Below are 20,187 nucleotides of genomic sequence, written 5' to 3' on the forward strand. Positions count from 1 at the left end.
CAAGTGGAACTCACTGCTTTAAATGAATGAATTCTTTAACTCCGTCTTTCATTCTCCACAAACGTTTCCTAGGCAACACCAAAACAATCAGCCCTAAAAGGAATCGATTGACGAAATGAAAGGTGAGTTTCGACGGGAATTTAAAAAACGGGACGGAAATTTTCAGCGCTCTAGCTAATCAGGAAATGGTCGAAATTTGAGTTTCAAGATTTTTTCCCGGAAGGACAAACAAGAAAGCGAGTATAATAAAACGTGGCAAAAATAACACTGACCATATTTCATCGGAGAAACAAATTTGGCGTTGTGTTGAGGTAAAACGCCGAAGCATGAGTGTTATTTCGTCAGCAGAATCAGGAATTGCTAGTCATTGACAGGTCGCGCTAGAAGAAGCTTCGAAGGAGAAACAGCGCATGGGAGCGGATTGAAAGAGTGCAATGGGGTTCGTTAATACCAAAATGGACGGTGAGTAGTCAGGTTGACAAGAAAATACTGCCCAAACCACAGAGAGTACATGTTTTAGCAATGAGGGAGGAACTCAGGCGATAATATGTGAACCTAACAGTGCGAGTAACTCACAGTTAGAAAAACGTGTTGATGGCTCAGAACAGATCCTTGGCTCAAATGAACTTATAAGATTTACGGTATTCATGAGAGGAACAACCAGAATACCGACTAAGAACACAGGAGAACACAGCGATATTGGACGAGGAGGTGGATATGTGTTACTGCATGAGGAAGAAAGAAAGAAAGAAAGTCGACCCTGGGGGTAATTCGTCCGTAGGAAGAGAAGACGAGACGAAGGTGGTGCAGAGGAACCTCTCCATTCTGAACTTGGGCTTGGCAGATGACAGACCCCCCACCCCAGTCAGAGTCAGTGGCGTAGCCAGGAATTTCGTTCGGGGGGGTCCAAAACCAGGGGGGAAAATTTTTGAAAAACCGGGCACTAAGTAATGGGTTTTAAACTAATTTTAACACTTTTCATAATCAAAAAAACTTAATATCTTAAAGAAAAATTTTGTAAATTCCTGATTTTTCAATATTTTTTTCTTTTATGAAGGACAATAATTGTGTTTTTATATTTCTGGGGAGGGGGTCCGGACCTCCCTCCTGGCTACGGCACCCTGTGCATGTTAAGTAAACCCCGAGTCCTAGAAGGAGGGAACCCCTAGAACGAAAAATGAAACGCGAAAAAGACACTACCTCTGGATTGGACGTGGGACAATTTTGATGAGAAAGAAGGTTCCTGTCATTATTCTAATCTATTTATGATCTAATTAAACTGTAAACATTTAACTTTCATTATTGAATAGCGCATGTAGAAATGTTAAGTCGTAAAGCCGTAAATAATTTTAATAAGCTTAAGTATTGGTTTTCAAACCATTGCAGGAAGTTGAGTAATAAAACGAAAAATGTAACGTTCGATTTAAATTATTAAAATATTTGACAATTCTTAAATAATTCGGGAACCAAAGTATTTTTCTCACTGATCTGATCAAAGTAATTAGTAACTTGAATTTCCTGAAATCAGAAATAAATTGTGATCTTTGAACGGTAGAGATGGAGTTTTTGCTCGCTTCTTAAGAAATAGGGCCTGCCGAAAAAACACGAGCAGTGACGCACGGACCTAGGGAAGTGTTGTCATTCTTTTCTTTCTTTGCATACTTCATTTCCATTTTTTGACACTATATTTTCTCTATGTGTTTGGACACTCTTTGTTCTGTGTGATGTATTTTCTTTTATTTTTGCTCTCCAGCAGTTGGATGAAAGTTAAAAAAAAAAGAGAAAGAATATGTATGCAGCTCGGGACAAATGAAAATTGAAAATTTCGGATCATTTGTGAATGAGTGAATCCTCACGGGAGGGGGTAGTCTCAAAGGATGAAGTCTCAATTGCAAATCTTTTTTATACATATTTTATACATATTATGAGGAATTAAATTTATTATTATTACTGTTGTTATTATTATTTGTTTTCTCATTTTGAAAATCTTCTCTTTTGTCACTTGATATTATTTGGATTTTTTGGAATTAATTTATTGAAACAAATTACGAATTTCACTTAAAAATGATATTATATTATCTTTATCTTTAAATTTTGTCAGAGTTATGAAAATTCTGTTACATGAAAATACTTTATGATATCAATGAGTTATTTAAGCAATGCATTAATTTCAAAGTCTGATTATATTTGATATTGTGCATCAAAATATGCGATATAAAAGAAACAAGCGATCCAATTTTGATCTCTCCACGATCAATTTTGCTACGTAAATTACGTCATTTAAATAGCCTTGTATTGATAATGCATGTTTTAGATCCGTAGAGAAACCAGCGGATCAAAATGTATTAGATTTGGTTTTATCAGATACAGGGATGCCGACTTACAAAAAATATAGGGAAGGCCCAAACCGGGGATCTTGCCCCAGGAAATTTTATAAGTAGTGAGTTTTATAGTCGAATCTCGATATCTGGACACTCCGAAGAAAATCGACAAGCCTGACACATTATTCCTCACACCCATAACGAATTTTTGAGGGGGCTCGGGCCCCCTCAGGCCCCATGGAGTCGGCGCCACTGATCAGATAATCACCTAACCATGTGCTCCCTAGAATTCGACTCCCAAATGAGTCACAAAAGAGTATTGAAGTACTTACCACTTTAAAAATTGATTATAATGGTTTAAATGATCCGCTGATACCTTCGGATTGGAGTGAAGTGTTGAAGTGAAGATGATGAAGCACCCTACGTATTTATAAGGAAGCTTAAGTCTAACTTCGATTCTTCAAGTTTGCGCTGGAATAATAAATCATGCATTGGCAAAGCCATGGATTACTGAGCCACTTGGTAAAATAACTATAATAAAAGAATTAGATGCATTTATAGATGCGTGAACAATAGTATAAAGAACTTTTGTTACTATATTATAAAACTTATAAATCTCGTCTTGAAAGACATACATACATTGAACAAAAGAAAATTATTAATTGTATGTGCATCTTAAACGCTCATTGACATGGCAATGCCAAATAATGGAGAATCTCAGATGGTATGATAGGTTCCAAGACCCTTAAATGTAATATTTATAGCATTCAAACTACAGAGTGGAATATAATTCTATCGATTCAACAAGAAATAGCAAACTAGTTTAGCAACTTTTTAAATCATATTTACGATGAAATTAAAATTAGTACATATTTCCGTCTCATGTATATTCATCAACATTAATTGTCTTCATACCAATCCCAGGATTCAATGTTTTTTCCTACCGACAACCACCAGAAAAATCAAGGATATCATTGAAGGTATAAAATCTAATAATTCCGTAGGAATCGACTATTTAAGGACTAATGTTAACAAATAAATAAACCACAAAGTTGATGATATTATTGCTTATATTGCTGTTACAAGCATGGAAACAGGAAATGTTCAGGGAAGTTTAGAAGTAGGTACTCTAATTATACAAATTTATAAAAAAGGAGACGATACTGATTGTAACAATTACCCCCTATTTCTCTTCCTCCTGTCTTTTCTCAAGTCCTGGATGTAATTGCGAAATTCAGACTTTCGACATTTTTTAGTGATGCGAAATACTTGTCTATAGCCAATAGAGTTTAATTAAAGGCAAACGTTCAGAAGATGCCTTGATAAAATTTTGCTCTGACCTGAAAGAGGGTGTAAATACTAATAAAAACACCGTGGTATTGTTCATTGACATATCAAAAGATTTTGATTCTGTTGACTATTTATTACTTTAAAAAAGACTTTATGAGGCAGTCAGGTATTTGAGGAATTGTAAACGGCTGTTTCAAGAGAAAATGCAATATAAGTTTCCGGTAGTCCAGATGGTAAAAATTGGTGATTATTTCACCAATTTTTACTATCTGGACTATTTCACCAATTTTTACTTGCACCCCTTATATTTCCTAAGCATGGTCTATCAAGGCTGAAGTTTGTCCACGTTTGAACCCTGGTCTATCAAGGTCGTCTGCGTATCCGAAACACAAATTTAGTATAAAGGCGGGGTAGGGAATGGCGATTCGTGGAACTTCAACACGGCTTAACCACACACGACACACTTTATATTAAAAACATTGCTACGGCTTCATCCGGTCATAGAGTACGATTAATTGAATTCTCGAGGTATTACTTGCGAAGCGAAAACGAATATCCTTTAGAAAATGGCGATCAATTTGTGGCCTTTCGAACATCTGGGGCTGAAATACGAGGCATGACGGGGGGTGGGGAGGTAAATGTGAAATAAGCCGTTAATTCGCTGTTTTTCGGCCCAAATCGGATCAATTTGGGTGCGGAGAATATCGCTAATGACGCATTCGGGCCATCGCGAATGGATTAAGGCGAGGGTGGCTTGACATATGGCGGGCGATGGGTTCGACCGATTCCTTCTCTCTTTCGTAATCTCTTCTGGTCTTAATCCCACCTTTTAGGCTCACTTACACAGCGCCCCCGCTAAAAAATATCATACCCACCCCCTCCCTCAGTCTCCATGGCAACAGGGACCTCCCAACCCACTTCTCCATAACAGACGTAAATGGCACTCAAATGAGAAATCACGCCACAATCTCCAACTCCGATAAGTCTCGCAAATCGAATGTAATCCCCAACTTAACGAGCGCAAACTGACAAGGAGGAAACCGATAATGAATAAATTGATCCCTCCGTAAAATCACGCAATTTATATTCGACTCTTCACTACTGTTATTTACCTCAATAAGCGAAACTAAATCAATGGGAATAAGAAAATCTTCGTGAGGCAACTATCCTAGGATTAGTTTTTTTTGAAGCTCTCACTCCTCCCTCCTATCCGCTAGCCTTCTCATAGCGACGTCTTTCTTCTCTTTTACATCCTCTATAACCCTTTGTCCTTTGTAACTCATTCGGGGCCGTCCCTTGCCATTTTTCCCTCCCACTTGTCCTTCGACGATTATCTTCATCAGGCCATCGTGCCTCATAATGTGGCCAACTAAGTTGTCCCATCCTCTGCTTAAGGTTTTTAGAAGACTTCTCTTTTCTCCCACTCTTATTAGCACTTTCTTGTTATTTACAAGGTCGATCCATTTTATCTTCATCATTCTTCGCTAGCACCACGTTTCGAATGCTTCCACTCTTTACTTCTCTGCTGCTGTCAACGTTCAAGCCTCGCTTCCATAGAGAAACATATTCCATATGTAGCATCTGATAAATAGTTTCCTTACTTCTATGATTGTATTTCCAGCTGTAAGAAGATTCCTCTTTTAGTCTAAAGCCCTTTGCTAATGGCTTCCGGGTGCAGCTGCGTGTTGCGCATTGTCTCGCAAGCTTTCGCGTCCGTTGCAGGGCGCATCATCAGGCGATGAATGAAATTACGGTATTGGTTGTCAATTAATATACCCGTCCAACCTCCCCCATCCACCGGAGTAGTGAGGGAGGAGGGCGGCGCAGACGTCAGCAGAACTATCAGCTCTGTCCTTGAGCAGCGAGCGGCCTCTCTTTCGTGTCTAGCAAATAACCCTGTTGGTTACACATTCGCCGTTTCTTCTTTCGGAAAATTATTTTCCAGGTTTGGCTGAGTTGGACGCCGTCTACTCTGTTGAAATTCTGGGGGTATTTCTCAATCTCAATAGCCTCCCGAGTTAGTCGTCGGTGATAAAATTTCTCTTTGGCTATCACCTGCGTCTCGTCGATTAAAATTCGATGCCCATCTTCCGAGTAAGCATGCTCCGCTAAGGCCGACTTCTCGGTGTCGCGATGTAATATCGCCCGTTTATGTTCCTTAATGCGGGAAGTCACGGAGCGCCCTGTCTGCCCAACGTAGGATTTCCCGCATGAGCACGGGATTCTATAAACGCCTTCCACGTTGAGGGGATGGAGTCGGTCCTTAGCGGAAGGAAACAAGTCGCTCATCTTCTTTAGAGCTCTGTGCCGCGTCACAATGCCTGCTTTCCTCAGCACGCGAGAAATTCCCTCAGATGTTCCGGCGACGTATGGGATGGTGGCATAGGCCACTGGCTTGTTTTCTTCCATTCTCTCCGTGCAGTCTTGTGGTGGGCGTTTTTTTGGAAGTCTTGCGTGTCGATTGATGAAGGCTTCCGAATATCCATTCTATCTGAAGGTATCTTTAACGCGCTCCTCTTCTTTCTTCAGAGTGCACTGGTCAGAAACCATTCTGGCCCTATGAAGGAGTGTTTTCATGACTGATGCTTTCTGTTGCGGATGATGGTGGGAATGCGCGTGGAGGTAACGGTCCGTGTGTGTTGCTTTTTTGTAGACAGCGTGTCTCAGGGATCCGTTAATGATCAAACTCTTCGCTAACCTTTCCTTTAAATTCTTACACAATGACCCTCACATTAGCTCCGTCCTGTTCATGAACGCCTCCTTTGCCAATGCAATTCTCTTCCTGATGTCTTTAGCACTGTTTCCGTTTTCCTTTAACGTGCTGCCTAAATAGTGGAACTGCCCAACCTGCTCAAGTTTGAATTCACTCGTGCATACACAGCTGCGTGATCAGCAAAAGTATTTTCTTCATCTTTCGGCAATGACATTCAGCTGGATCTGAAATTCTCATATTCATGCGGTAAAATTTGCAAGACTTAACAAACTAAAATCAGGTCTGGCAGCGTATTTTCATTTTTGGCTTTCAAGCCGTTATTTAGCTCGGACCACAATTTTTTTAACCTCGCGGCATGAATCGAAACATCCTCTCCATTAACCCAGCTAAACGCAAAAAAAAACTCGGTGCATATTTTGAGCGGCTGATCTTTGAATGACGCCTCGAAATTCGACTTTAATGCCTCTCGCTCTGTTTCTTCATCCATGATTTTCTCATAAATTACGTCAGTCACCGAACTTGGAATGATTGACTTTGAGTAACTATTTGCCTTACGGAATACATCGCTGACCTTCTTGTGTTCTTTGATTTCATCTTCCGTAGCATTGGGCGACAGAGGCTCGCGTGTCACCAATTTTCCACCAATTGCATTTAGGGATCCTTCGTGGTAATCTAACGAGTCCCGCAATTTCCTCTTCCAAATTGGCATGTCCGCCTCTCCAGCCAGGGGTTTTATGTGCTTCGCCAAATCCATTCTTGAAGAACGCTGAATTAACCAGACTTCACAGCAAACTTCAACTCGACGTAATGTGACTGCCAATTGACTGACTATTAATGTTGAAACTCGACGTAATTTTCACAATCTCGCTTGCAACTCCCTAAATATTCAAAAGCAACTAGCGTGAGCTGGGCGTGCTAGGTCCATAACCTATTGACATTAATATTCTTGAACACATTAATTTATTTAAGAAACATTATAACAACTCTGTTTGAGCTGAAGATGCTAGTTTTTTTTTATAGGTTCCCTCTTTTGTTGACTCCGTTAGTAACATAATAACTACAAAAAACGGCGTCGCAGAGCCATCTCTGGATCAAACTACAAACTTGTGAATTCAACTTGATTTTAACATTATAACTTCAACGTGAATATGTCGTTGAACTCAGAAAGCTATCGCTTAAGAGTATTTTTAAGTCTTTTTTTGCCAGAAGCCTTAAAAGACCAGTTTGTTGTGGGACTCCGAGATCCGATGGCAACTAAGCGATTGTTGTCCGTGAAAAAGCTGACATTCGACGAAGCGGTTAAAACTGTGCAGGATATGGAGATGGTGCAAGAACAGTCCCTTGCGCTGTAGGAAGAGTTTGCAGCATCGCGTTCGATGGATGTCGATGGATGCTGCTTTCTATTCATCGACACACGTCGACACAAGTCGACTTGTGTCGCGGTGTTCGTGTTCCATTCTGTGTGTGGCGCCGACTGTTGAGAAACAAGTTAACAAACGATTACGCGCAGGGATTTGAGAGTTATAACCAGTCTCCGTGAGTCGACACAAGTCGACGCGTGAGTCACATGAATGGAAAGCACCTACCGTGGTGAAGAAGACACGTCACAAGTCCAATTTGTCATCACCGTCGCCGAGGCGATTTCGTGAATATTAGAGGACTAACGACCAGGAATTTAATTTTAAGTCATTTGGTTTTCACGGTAGGAAACAAAACATTCAACAAACGTTTGGTAATAGTAAGCTAAGATACTAAGCTGTGCTACTTATCGGCCACACTTAGCAGCTAAGCTACTAAGCGTGGCCGATTCCATCAACAGGGGAATTGTCCCGCTAAAGCATGGGTGTGCTTTCTTTGTAATTTTTCTGGTCATATTCACAACTATTGTCCAAATAGTAGTACAAAGTATGTTCAAGTCGATGAATTGAATATTGACAGCATTCGTAATGATGAAAATTTCAATCCATTGTTTTTTTAGTTGAATGTGCATCTCCAAGACGACAGTTTCGCCGGCGTTGCACCTGGCGTCTTCAGGTTCGAAATGTTTGATGCAGAAGGTTTTTGCCCGTCTTAAATAGCTCATGAGCTGTGGTTTGAAGTATATTGTGATTCTGCCATGACGTTAGTACCTACATATGTTTATCGTAAGTTTTTTCAGAATTTTCCTTTAATGCCGTGAAATGTCATGTTAAGCACGGCCAATGGCGAACCATTGAATATTGCTCGTAAAGTTATGCGAACTTTGAAGTCAAATCATAATCATGTTTTAACTCTACCTCTAATTACTACAGATAAGCAATAGGGTAGTTTCCTTCATCAAAGATAAGCAAAGGCATTGATTGCGATTCGTTCCCCACCATAACTGTACTCATAATATACAAATAATTTTGTTTTAGAAATTATTTCGGTTTAGACGAATGGCAATGGTCACTTTTATCCTCATTTGAAAAAGGCCAGATTGGCGCCCATGCGATGCCACTCCACGTGACGTCACAGGGACCTAGTTTCTATACGAGTAGATAGGAGTTTTACATCGTCTTAGATTACCATTGCATGCATGAGGCACAGAGCTCAGGGAAACATGTCTCAATAATCACTTATTAAAACTGGCTAAGGTCGGAAAGTTTTCTTCGTTTGATAAGGTATTAATAATCCTTATTTAAGCCAAGCGCTACCAGCTATCATGGTACTTAGCTACCTGCTAGCATCCTGCGTCGTATCAGCGCTCAAAGCCTCGCCCCAAGGTCACCTCACGTGCGGCAGCGGGAACCAGAACGACGTCACACGGAGTTTTCCCGGCATTCATACTTAGCCGTCGCGTTTTCGCGCGCTTGAAAATTTTCCCTTTTCATTTAATCGCGAAAAATAGATATCGTCATTGGAAAATCTGAGAGCGTGAAATGCGTTCTCCAGGAGTAATAATCTTTCGATTTAGGCAATAAAAATATGAAGGATACCACCCTATTGAGGAGGTGTTTGCTAGGTAGAGAATGGTTTTCTGTTTTGAGTGGAGGGAGTCATTACTGAGGTTGGACAGTGGCTCGGCATTTCAGTCATGTTTGTTATCGAGTGATCATTCACAGTATTTTCCTAAAAAAGTACCCCAATGCATTTCCTGGCCAAAATGACGCCCCAACTAAGGATTTTGAAGAGTCAATTCTGCTTAAAGAAGATGTATTTCCGATTTTTCACTGAGCATATTGCGTGCGTAACGAGATTTTCGGGTTGACCTCCGCGTCGATTCATCTCCAAGACGACAGTTTCGCCGGCGTTGCAGCTGGCGTCTTCAGGTTCGAAATGTTTGATGCAGAAGGTTTTTTTTCCGTCTTAAATAGGCCTTGGTTTTGGCTAGGTACGTTCGTTTTGGTCCGTTTGGTTAAGAGTCTCTTCCTGGCGTTTGGTTATTAGATATTTGATTTTAGTTCTAACTTCCCATATGGTTAAACAATATACGAGTTGACTTTCAACAAATAAATAAGCGAGTACCTAAGTATTTAATAGCCATGCAACATCCTCTGGACCTTCTGATAGGTGTTGCAAGGTTTTAAGATCAGAAAAATGTCCACTGTGTATGTGCAGCATCAAATCATCTGTCACTGGGACTTGACCCGTGGAACCTCTGATTCGTTGCGTGATACTTTACCCACTACGCTACCGGAACGATTGCGTTCTAAGGAAGTCTTAAAGCCAAATATGCTGGCAGTGTTCACAGATGTCCCGACCAGAGTGAACTCTATTGTAGGTGAGTCGAGGGCGAAGCATACTTCGGAGAATATGGCGAAGAATTCGTAGCTGAATCTTTTGCACGATGTCACAATGCTATGGAAATGATCATTTCCCCGGTGAAAGGGGCATATAGCTTTTAAAGTTCCCGGTTGTATGAGAGCATTGCGAGGGCAAACTTTTGGAAGACAAGTAATTCCTGAACTGGCCGCTTTCAGACGCCGATGAACTTTGCGTTATTTTTCCGCCACTGTACCATTGTAAATAAAAAAAAGAGAAAATTTCTTTAGTAAATCCGTGTTCACACGATCCATTTGACTGTGAACGGCGGAACAAACACACATACGGATGCACTACATTGGAACAGGGGCTCTTTCTTGGGCCCCTTTTTTCTTTTTCTTGGACCTGAATTCGTAAATTGTCGCAATTTTAGGGAGCTTACAAGGTGCAATAATGATGGAGGGATGTGTTTACGCATACACTCCACATGACTCTCGTGTAACACTATAAATAAGAAAAACCGAAGCGGGAAAACGCTCGTCAAAATGGGAGTGCATCTGAGATGAAAAAATGCCATCTAAGAATCAAGAAATTCGTCTTACAAACATCAATCTCCCTTGAATCATAGGACGAGAGGAAAAAGGGATTTCAAAGTTGCAACCGATTTAAATGCATCAGAATTCTACGGGTCCCTCCCAAGATGGCCAGAGGCGGAATTTCTTGGGTTCATTTGGAGTGCATTCGGAATTCAATTGCTTCTGTGTGAAATTCTGGGTTTCGTGGTCTACTCGGGTTTTCGACTGCGTGATTGATGAGATAGCCGCCGACGTCTTGTAAGCCGAATCGGATTCCATCCGACAGGACTGATCATGAAAATGCAGATGCAACAAAAATGATGCCCGTATTTTAACGTGAGTGCGACATCATCCGAATCAGAGCCAGTACTCGCAAACGTATGACAATCCCCCCTCAGCGTCTCGGAGTTAAAACTCAGGCCGCCGTGTCGTCACTGATGTCGTGGAAAATCCCGGTAGCTTTCGACGAGTTAATTACTAAACATATGCATCAGTTTGAATTATAAAAAAAATGAAGGGTACGTACCTTCTTCAATGCACGTCGTCTTCTTCAACTCGCCCTCTCTTCGCTTCCGCCTCCGCTCAGCTCGCTGCACTCACCGACCACGTGCAGACTCAGACGCGCGCGTAGAGGGCGCGAATGCGAATACCACGACAACTGGCGGCCTCCCTCTCAACTGCGCCGAAAAACAATTCAAGTTCATACTTACGCAAAGAGTAAAAAAGGCCATAAAAAATAATCGTTTATCAGAGGAGAGATTTGAACCCAGTTCCCCCGCTCGCAAGGTAGATACGCTACCGGTTAGACCACCATTGTATATTTTAGTAAGGCATGTTTTAGACTGGGTGTTGTCGTCTCAAGTCTACGATGCGGCATACCGGAGACGGAGGTCGTTCTTGCTAAGCCACAGAATAAGGGTGCCTTCATATCTCGGCGTTGCGTACTTGGGGGCGGAGCTTACTCATCGCAGCAAGTTGGAGCCCTTCACAGCTCTGCGTTGCGAAAACAGATTAAAGGCAATAAGCGTTGGCTCCTAAAAATCGGCCTGGGAGCATATTATCTTATGATTTCGAGCCAAACGCACAATACATATGTTGTTTTGTGCACTTTTACGCAATTCCATTTCTTAAAATATTCTTCTTAACTATAAATAGCATTTGAAATTAATATGGCAACCATAATGTCTATAATCATGCATGTGATGATGGCCCTTGCCTATGCATTATTATGATCTTTAAATTTTATTTCCTAATTCGGAATATTCTAATAACTAATAACGAAAAATAACTAATTACATACACTCATTGTCAGTGAACATGAGTAACGTGGAATGTTATCAGGAATATTTATTAATGATAAATGTAGTTCAAAAAGATTGTCCTAGTCATGTTATCTAAATAACTCCAACTGAGTAGATAATGAGGGCAAAATTATTAGATATCTATTGGAATTTAAACGACCGTAGTCACTAACAAGGAGCTCTCAAGCTGTATTTAGCTTGTGATACCATTGACGGGTATGTGTTATGTTAATCTACGCTCCTCAGTGATAGTAATCTAATTTATGGTTAACATTTATCCTATGTTTAGGAAAGATACGAAATATCTATGCTTAACACTTCAAAATGATAGTAATTAATGAAATAAACAGCATTTATCTCTCCCATTAGAGCTAAATAGCTTGCATAGAGCTTGCATATTTGTATACCAAAGCTTCCCATAAATAACCACCAATTCCAAATCGTCTGCGTACTGCCGCCTTCACGCAGAGAAAATCCGACAGGTTCAGTTTTTCTGCGACGACGCAGCGAGCTGGAGACGTGACGTCATCAATTCTCAAAGACGGGCTCTGATTGGCTCGCTAGCCGCGGTGTCAACGCAACGCCGAACTGTGAAGGCACCCTAACTGTCGCAGAGAATGGCCCTGCTCAGTGTTGGTCGCTTATTCCAATATCTGCGTGTAACAAGACACAGACTCGCAGAACAAGTGATTCTCTTCAATGGCGGAAGGAAAACGTCTGTTATTTCCTCCGACTCGACCCCAGTCTCCTCTGCCGCATTGTAGACCTTGAGATGCATTATGCCCTCTGCATGTAGTCTGAAATTAATGGCATCAACAAATGCATGGGTGGTTTCGCAGTCAGCATACCTGACTCGTATACGGGATATTCCGGATCCCGGCGAAGGCACTTATTTGATTCCTGGCTAATTTCACTTTTAGTGTTGGAAACTTTGATTTCGTGCACGTAATCGCGTTTCCAGTTAATTACGTTGCAAGAAGTCCAATGTTTAAATGTCGCTTATTTCGTGAATAAGTTCTATCAAATTTAAATATGGTTCTGCGGAAAAATCAATTATCTGGATTTTAATATAACCAAGCATTACATTTACAAGTGTTACATATTATACCTTTCTCAAAAATAATATTTAATTCATGGGTTTAATAATTTCAATGTTGGTTTAATGTTTTGGCCACCGGCCAATGCCTTCTGAGGTGCATCCTAATTGTGCTTTGGAAAGCAACAATATTAGCCAAGTTCACTAGATTTTAAGTTCACTCAATGACAAAAGACAGCGATCTCGTGGATGACAATTTAAGGACTATCTCCAACGTTCTAGCGATCATAGACGACTCAAAAAGGACGAGCAGCGAATTTTTAACAGCAGCCATATTAGCGAATTCATTAACCACCAATAAACAGAAGCATCGCATTTGCGCGAAAACGCGGAGCGTATTTAAATGATTTCTCTTCACATAATTGTAATATTGACCACTATTTAAATATCATACGTACACATTAGGCATATATTTTCGGCTGAATTAGAACTTTGAATTCAAAAATTGTAGGAATAAACTGTTTTTATGATTGCCTTTCGCCAAAATTCGGTCCTACTTCGGAGGTAGTTCGTAAATTATTGCATGCGATTGGTGCTCAACTCAATGTGAAATTTATTGCTGGCGGTGATGTCGATCTCAAGTGATTAAACATGCCGCTGTTTCCAGTGGCGCAGCGAGGGGGGAGGTTTTGGGGATAATACCCACACCCAGATCTCACAGAAATGTTTAAGCTAAATCTATTTTACTTAATTGGATTAATATTGCTTATAGAATAGTGTGAGAATTAATGAAATATCCCTCACAAGGCCGTAAAAATCACCATTTTAAGCCATTTATCTTATTTTTTCCGGCGGCAGGCCTCCGCACCTCCCGCTTACCCTGGCGGGTATGCAACACCCACAATCCCCCCTGCATTATTTGCGCCTGAAACCCCTCCTAGCCTTAATTCCTAGCTGCGCCCATGGCTGTTTCAATCGACGGCAAAAGGACATCACCTCCATATCCAACATATATGCCGGGAATGAAATAAATGGTGTTATTGTTCATAATGATCACCTGAAAGCATTAGTTTTCTATCAACAATGTCTTGAGGAAAAAGAGAAAATAATAGCGAGGAATAAAAAAAGTGAAAATAATAAAGTAAATAGTGAAGTATCATTTGGCATTGTTTATTTTCATATAAGTAATTTAACAACATTACAACCATTACACTCAACTATGTTGGTAAAAAGTTGCACTACATGACGTTTGAAGCGATTCTTGCGAAAATGTTCTGCTAAACCCGTCCTGGAAGTGAAATGGGCTCTGACTGAGTAGGCACGTACGTATCTTTAATATCATTCTATGGAGAGACAAAAGGATAGCATTTCACTATTTCAGCCAAACGAATTACTCCTATGTTTTTTTTTTGCGTTTGGATGATTTTCTTTTTATCCCGAGAATATATCTCTAGGTCCCTGAAAGTGACGCAAAACAGTCTGGTAAAAAAGTGGTTCATCAGAGGAACTCTCTCACGCAAGAATTTTTATAAATGTAAATGTGATCACATCGGATTTTGCATACACTATGAAAGAACAATATGTTGTACTCATTCGTTAATACTGAAAGTAAAAGCGAAGAGCTAGATAATTGCTTCAGATGCAACCTTTCTCAATTCGCCTATTTTATAAATTAATATGATTAAAAAAAGTACGACTTTTGGTGCTTATGAAAGTTGAAGCAGTTATGGTCTGCAACAGTTATTAGCATTTGCGCCCGCGACCCATTGATTCTCTAATAAGGAGTTTTATGATCGCATTGAGTCACTCGCTTCTTTCTCCTTCCTATTCATGACGCAATCAATGACGTCACAATCAATATTAGCCAACCGTTGTTTTCAATCCCGGTGCTCTGCGCATGCGCAGAACGCGTCGGAAGGAGGAGAGGAGCATTTAAACAATGACCATCAGACAAGAGTCCCTCTGCTCATATTTTGTTACCCTTAAAGGTGTTTCATCAGGATAACATGTTACCTGGCAACCGGAATTAATAAATGCCTGACGAAAATACGGAGCCAGCAACATCACTCCTCATTATGTTCTTTACTGTAAAGCTAACACCTTCTTATGTAGCACTACCAATTACTGTCGTTCTTCATTGGGAAAAATATCCCAAAAAATCACTGGAAAGGTTCATAATTTTCATAATCATGAATACAATTTGAATCACACTGTTTGATGCGGTAATTATTATTTACAAATGCTAGCTCGTTGTCCTTCATTGTTACGCAATTATACATTATTTCTGGGAACAGCTCAGTCGGCACTTGGTTGAAATTGCTGCCAGACACACACACACACTCACTACAGTCTAATATTTTATTTATCCTTTCAATGTCTGGTGCCATGAACTATTGAGTCTATTCCATCCATCGGATATTCCTCGAGGCTGATGAAGTATTTTGAACTTCTTCCTACAGTACACATTTGCTGCACTCACCATTGACACTCAACCTCTTTCTTTCCTAAGTGTGGTGTTCAATTCGAAATATTTTGGTCGCATTCCGTGCCACCAATGGTCCCTGTGTGATGCCCCCCCACCCCCCACATAGCATAACATTCGTCCCAAAATGGTTTCAATCACTTGTCTATAGTTGTCTCCTTCGATCATGCATTCGTAAGCATACAATGCGTCCATTGATACACTCATACCATTGAGGCCTTTGGTCCCAACATCAACCCAGACCACTGTCGTCACGCTGTTTACATTCGCAACCATGACGACCCCATTCGTGACATGGCTTTCGCCTTGTTGACCCGAGATGCGCAAACTCGCAGCGACTCATGAGGCGTGTGACGCAAGTGGTCGAGAGGAAACTCCTCATGTGTCCCCATCAAATAGCCTTGACATTGGGATTAATATTTTGTTCTCGCCGCGCATCATACATTGCAACAATTCCCCAGTCGGTCACTCATGCACTACATGTCACGGCATCCACGCACTGCATTTAAATGGATTTACAAAAGCCACCACCCGTGTTACTCAAGTGAGAGCGATCGGAATTGCACGAGGATATGAACTATAAATATAGGCCGGTTCGCCGATATTTATAGTCGCTACATATGATGGAATCAATCGATTTCAATGCCATTCCTCGCGAGAGCAAATACTCTCCATCAGCAAATGTCCTCCATTGAATGATCGCTCTCGCTTCTCCGCGGACAGTGTTGAAAACCAAATAAAGTGCGCCAGAAGTGGAATGGAGATTGTAAGGGACGGACTCGTGCCCCCCTTCCCCGTGATTTTGCCATGGCAACGCATCCACTGTTTACATGATCGAATCTCAGAGGTCAGGACCTGTATGCATGCTATTATAACTCGTGGTTTCAGTTTCTTCGGCGTTCTCTCAGACGACGTACGGCCGGTAGAGGGCCTCCCCTTCCTGTATCGAGAGACGGTGTCGCCCTCCGTCGGCCAGGAAGGTGAACTTGGGTGGGGGCGGTGGTGGTGGGGGCGGGGGGAGGGTCGGAGGGGGTGATTCTGCCGCCCCCTTGTCGCTGTTGGTCATCCGTGGGAGTGGGGGAGAGCCACTGGGGACGTCCACCCCTTCTGCTCCTCCGACCCCATCCGCCGGCATCCCCGCCGCTCCCGCTGCCGCTGTCGTGCTCTTGGGCAGCAGGGCCTCCTTGGGCTCTCCCTGGGCCTTCTGGGGCCTCTGCTTGTCCGCGTCGTCCTTCGCCCGGGCCTCCTGCTGGGCCTTTTTACTGCGCTTCCACTTCATGCGACGATTCTGGAACCAGATTTTCACCTGCGACAAATCGGACACAGAGAGAAACGGGACATTAATTTTTTGTGTGCATATAGGATCTACATTAAAAACTCTTTTAATTGTGCAAACATTTTTTTCCGCGAAAACCTTGATCTCATCCCCTCATGTTTTTTTTTAAATTTTCACATGAAAGGAAATATTAAATTTTGCTTGAATCGGATATAATTGATCCGTGACGAAACGAACGAAAAGTGTAAATGGGTATATAAATGGGAAGTAGGAAGTGACGTCTTGGGCAAAATTAATGGCTAACGTCAGCAATTATTATTTGACACAATTTCAACATAATTTTTATGACAATTGGACTACATAGATCTGGCAATAGCAATAAGTAAGCTTTATTGATAGCAGATAATTTGAATCGATTTTCCCTTTTAGAAAAACGTAATTTTTCTATACCGCTGACAACGGTACAAAGGCAGCTGATTTTGTACTTCGCACCACAGCAAACGTGAAAATGCATTATTTAAATACAAAACTTAATAGATAGCCACGTGGTTGGTGGTTCCTCTTGGTCGTGGAATGTCTTCAACTTTCGCGAGCAATGGGTGGTTTCGAATGGAGTTTACTCGGATACTATTATTAGTAACCTCGGGTGTATCTCAAGGAAGTGTTATAGGGCTTCTTTTGTTCCTCCTTTACATTAATAAATTATTAAAATAGTGGTCATGAGCAGGTTTGTCTCTTCATATATGATACATTAGGGGTGTATATTTCTGCAAAGAAACCAAAATTTACTTTGAAGTATGGAAATCATCGTTGCACTCACTAGGACGATTTATTTCATGCCTTCCTTTTACCGTTACATATATTTCTGTACTTTATAAATTTGTTTTATGTGAATTTCACGGCCATTAACGCGGCACGATTGAAACATTACACACCTACATGATTTTTTGTCTTTTTATTTCCATTCATATATGCATATTTTTTATCACAATGCGGTCCACAGATGGGGACATTATGGTATGTTGGTTGTAGACCATTCCCTGCCAAACACCTTAGAGGCGGCTCTCTACGGGGTACTATGTAGATTCTATCCCCGTTTCCGGCGATTATTTTTATCCCCCGTTGCAGCCCCCTGATATTTGTTTCTTTTGCGAGATCCGTCGATGGATGGCCATAAAAGATTACGCGTTCGTCTGATCGGTGCTTCAACATTGGCGCACGCGCATTGTAGGGATATATATATATATGGTTGTGCGGGGGATATCACGAATCGTGCCGCCGTTGATGTATGGCCCATCGCAGAAGAGACAAAGAGGGACGCCGAAATGCAAACACATTCGTTCATTTTTTTTCTCTCGAGCGAAGCCCGCTTGGAAAGTGCAACTTTTCACCACCGCAGCGTCGGAGCGCCACCTGCGCCTTTTTCCAAGGGGACCATGGCGACGCTAATTGGGGCGAAATGCATCACGGGAACACAATGCAATGGCCTGCAGGGGGCTGCCCCATCCCCACACTCCCATTTTAACAACCCCTCCTACAGTGATGATCTGCTTCCAGCATTTTACGCATATTTTAAGATGGCAGCACCCACAGATGCTTCTATAGAGATCGTTTGTGTATTAATATATTGAATCCAAGTGAATCGTGTTTACCTATTGATGGCGCCACCGTAGTGACTTATGAAGCGTTTGATTGCATGTTCCCCGAAAGGATGTGTGTTATTCACAAATCGTCCTTTTTGCCGAAATACGAACCTGCCGCAGCAATCTGAAGCTAGATAAGTTACAATTATTCATTTCATCAACAAAATGGATAATTACTACCTTTGAAAAATATTTAAAAATTGCATATTTTCTGGTCACACATCCAACTAACTACATTCGCGTATGCGCTGAAAAAAGACAGACGCACAAATATCAGAGAGAATATTGAGTTATCGTAGCCATATTTATCATAACAGCCTGAGTGTATTTCTGCTTCATCCGAGGTAGAACAACATGGCGGACCTCTCGTTTCCCCTGCCAACGTACAGCTAACGCCATCTCCTAAAACCTCTAAACCTCCATAAACACGGGCGCAATCCTTGGTTACCAGGCAATGGCAACGCAAACATTTTCTCAGATCCATGTAGCAGCTACCACCATCAAAAAAGTGAATAAATATATATTATCCATGAGGGTCACTGTGCTGTATTTTCAATATGGCAACTGGACCAAAGAATAATAAGCCTCAAGAGACGGCGTAGCACTTTCAGCGATAGCGAAAATGGCGCCACACCATTTGTTGGGAGACTTTTTCAATCCACGGTAAATACATCCTTCTGATGCGCCTATCTCTCCTCTTTTGTTCGCCAATCGCCAACATCGATGATTAATGTTCCGCCGCTAGGGGCTCATCATCACGTTAATTCGATACTTTAAACCGTTTCAATTCAATTTTCGCATTCATCACATGGTGCATTACCAGCGCGCATTTCAACGGGCGCATATACAAACAAAGGATCATGAATTTAAAATAGGCGATCACTAATTCCCTCGAAATGCACGCTGTCAAAATTAATTGGCGATGAAATGCGCGATTGCAGCGACAAACAAGGCGGCCGCGACGAAAACTAACGAAAGAAGATGAATAAATCGGGCGTGATGACCACTGTAGCGGATTAGTAACTAAGTGACCGGAGGGGCTGTTTGCCCGTGGCTATGGCGCCCGCCGTTATTCATTTGTCTAAACAGGAATCACGTCACATGACTGAGGGGTGATTTAGGACATTCGGGCGTGGAAAACACTAATGAGGGTCCTCACGACCCAATTAAGCCGATGCATGGTCGGGTTTAAATTATCTGCTAACGATCGCCAGATACGCTATAGATTGACGATTCCAACGCAGACATTATGCACGCGCGCAAATGACACGCGCGTCTTGCTTTCTTTCGACATACGTATACGATGATTGGCTCGCTAATCAAGTATGAATTAATTATCTGGAAGCGGCATAATGCGCTAATTCGCCCAGACATGAAATCACAATGTTAATTAGGTATTAATTATTGTGAGTTAATGAAAACGGGATGGAAATAATCCACAAGTTTATTGACTGACGTATAACGCGTTTCATCCATTCGCTCATTCTCAGCTACACTGTGTGAACGTAAAAAATTGAGAAGTTGGCTATTGAGGGTTGCCTAGGTGACACAGTGCATTTGAGAGTGACCTAACAGTCGAGGGCGTCATTTGTGGATCACTTACCATCTCTTCTTGATTAACTTAGGCTATCTTCTCGCCTGTCTAAGTTACTTTTATTAATTAAAACGACGCCATTGAATCCTTAAAATTGGGCGATAATTTTCCCGTTTCCTGATTTCCCACTAGCGATTTAATGCATGAATGGGGAAGGTTTTTTTTTCGCTGAAACTTATCTTCACCTCCTTAAATATGAAGATTTAGAGGACAAAAGTTGAACGCATTAAATC

At 41.4% G+C, this 20,187-nt stretch overlaps 1 protein-coding gene across 1 annotated transcript in view; it reads right to left on the reverse strand.

Annotated features, from left to right (window-relative positions):
• Positions 1-16,345: 16,345 nt before the first annotated feature.
• The window catches only part of LOC124165874 (motor neuron and pancreas homeobox protein 1-like), a 171,003-nt gene continuing 167,161 nt past the window's right edge, over positions 16,346-20,187 (reverse strand). The window contains exon 3 of the mRNA XM_046543411.1: positions 16,346-16,747. Within this exon, the coding sequence (XP_046399367.1) occupies positions 16,346-16,747 (402 nt within the window). The remainder of the gene's footprint in view (positions 16,748-20,187) is intronic.

The sequence above is a fragment of the Ischnura elegans genome, chromosome 9 (assembly GCF_921293095.1).
Source record: "Ischnura elegans chromosome 9, ioIscEleg1.1, whole genome shotgun sequence".
NCBI lineage: Eukaryota > Metazoa > Arthropoda > Insecta > Odonata > Coenagrionidae > Ischnura > Ischnura elegans.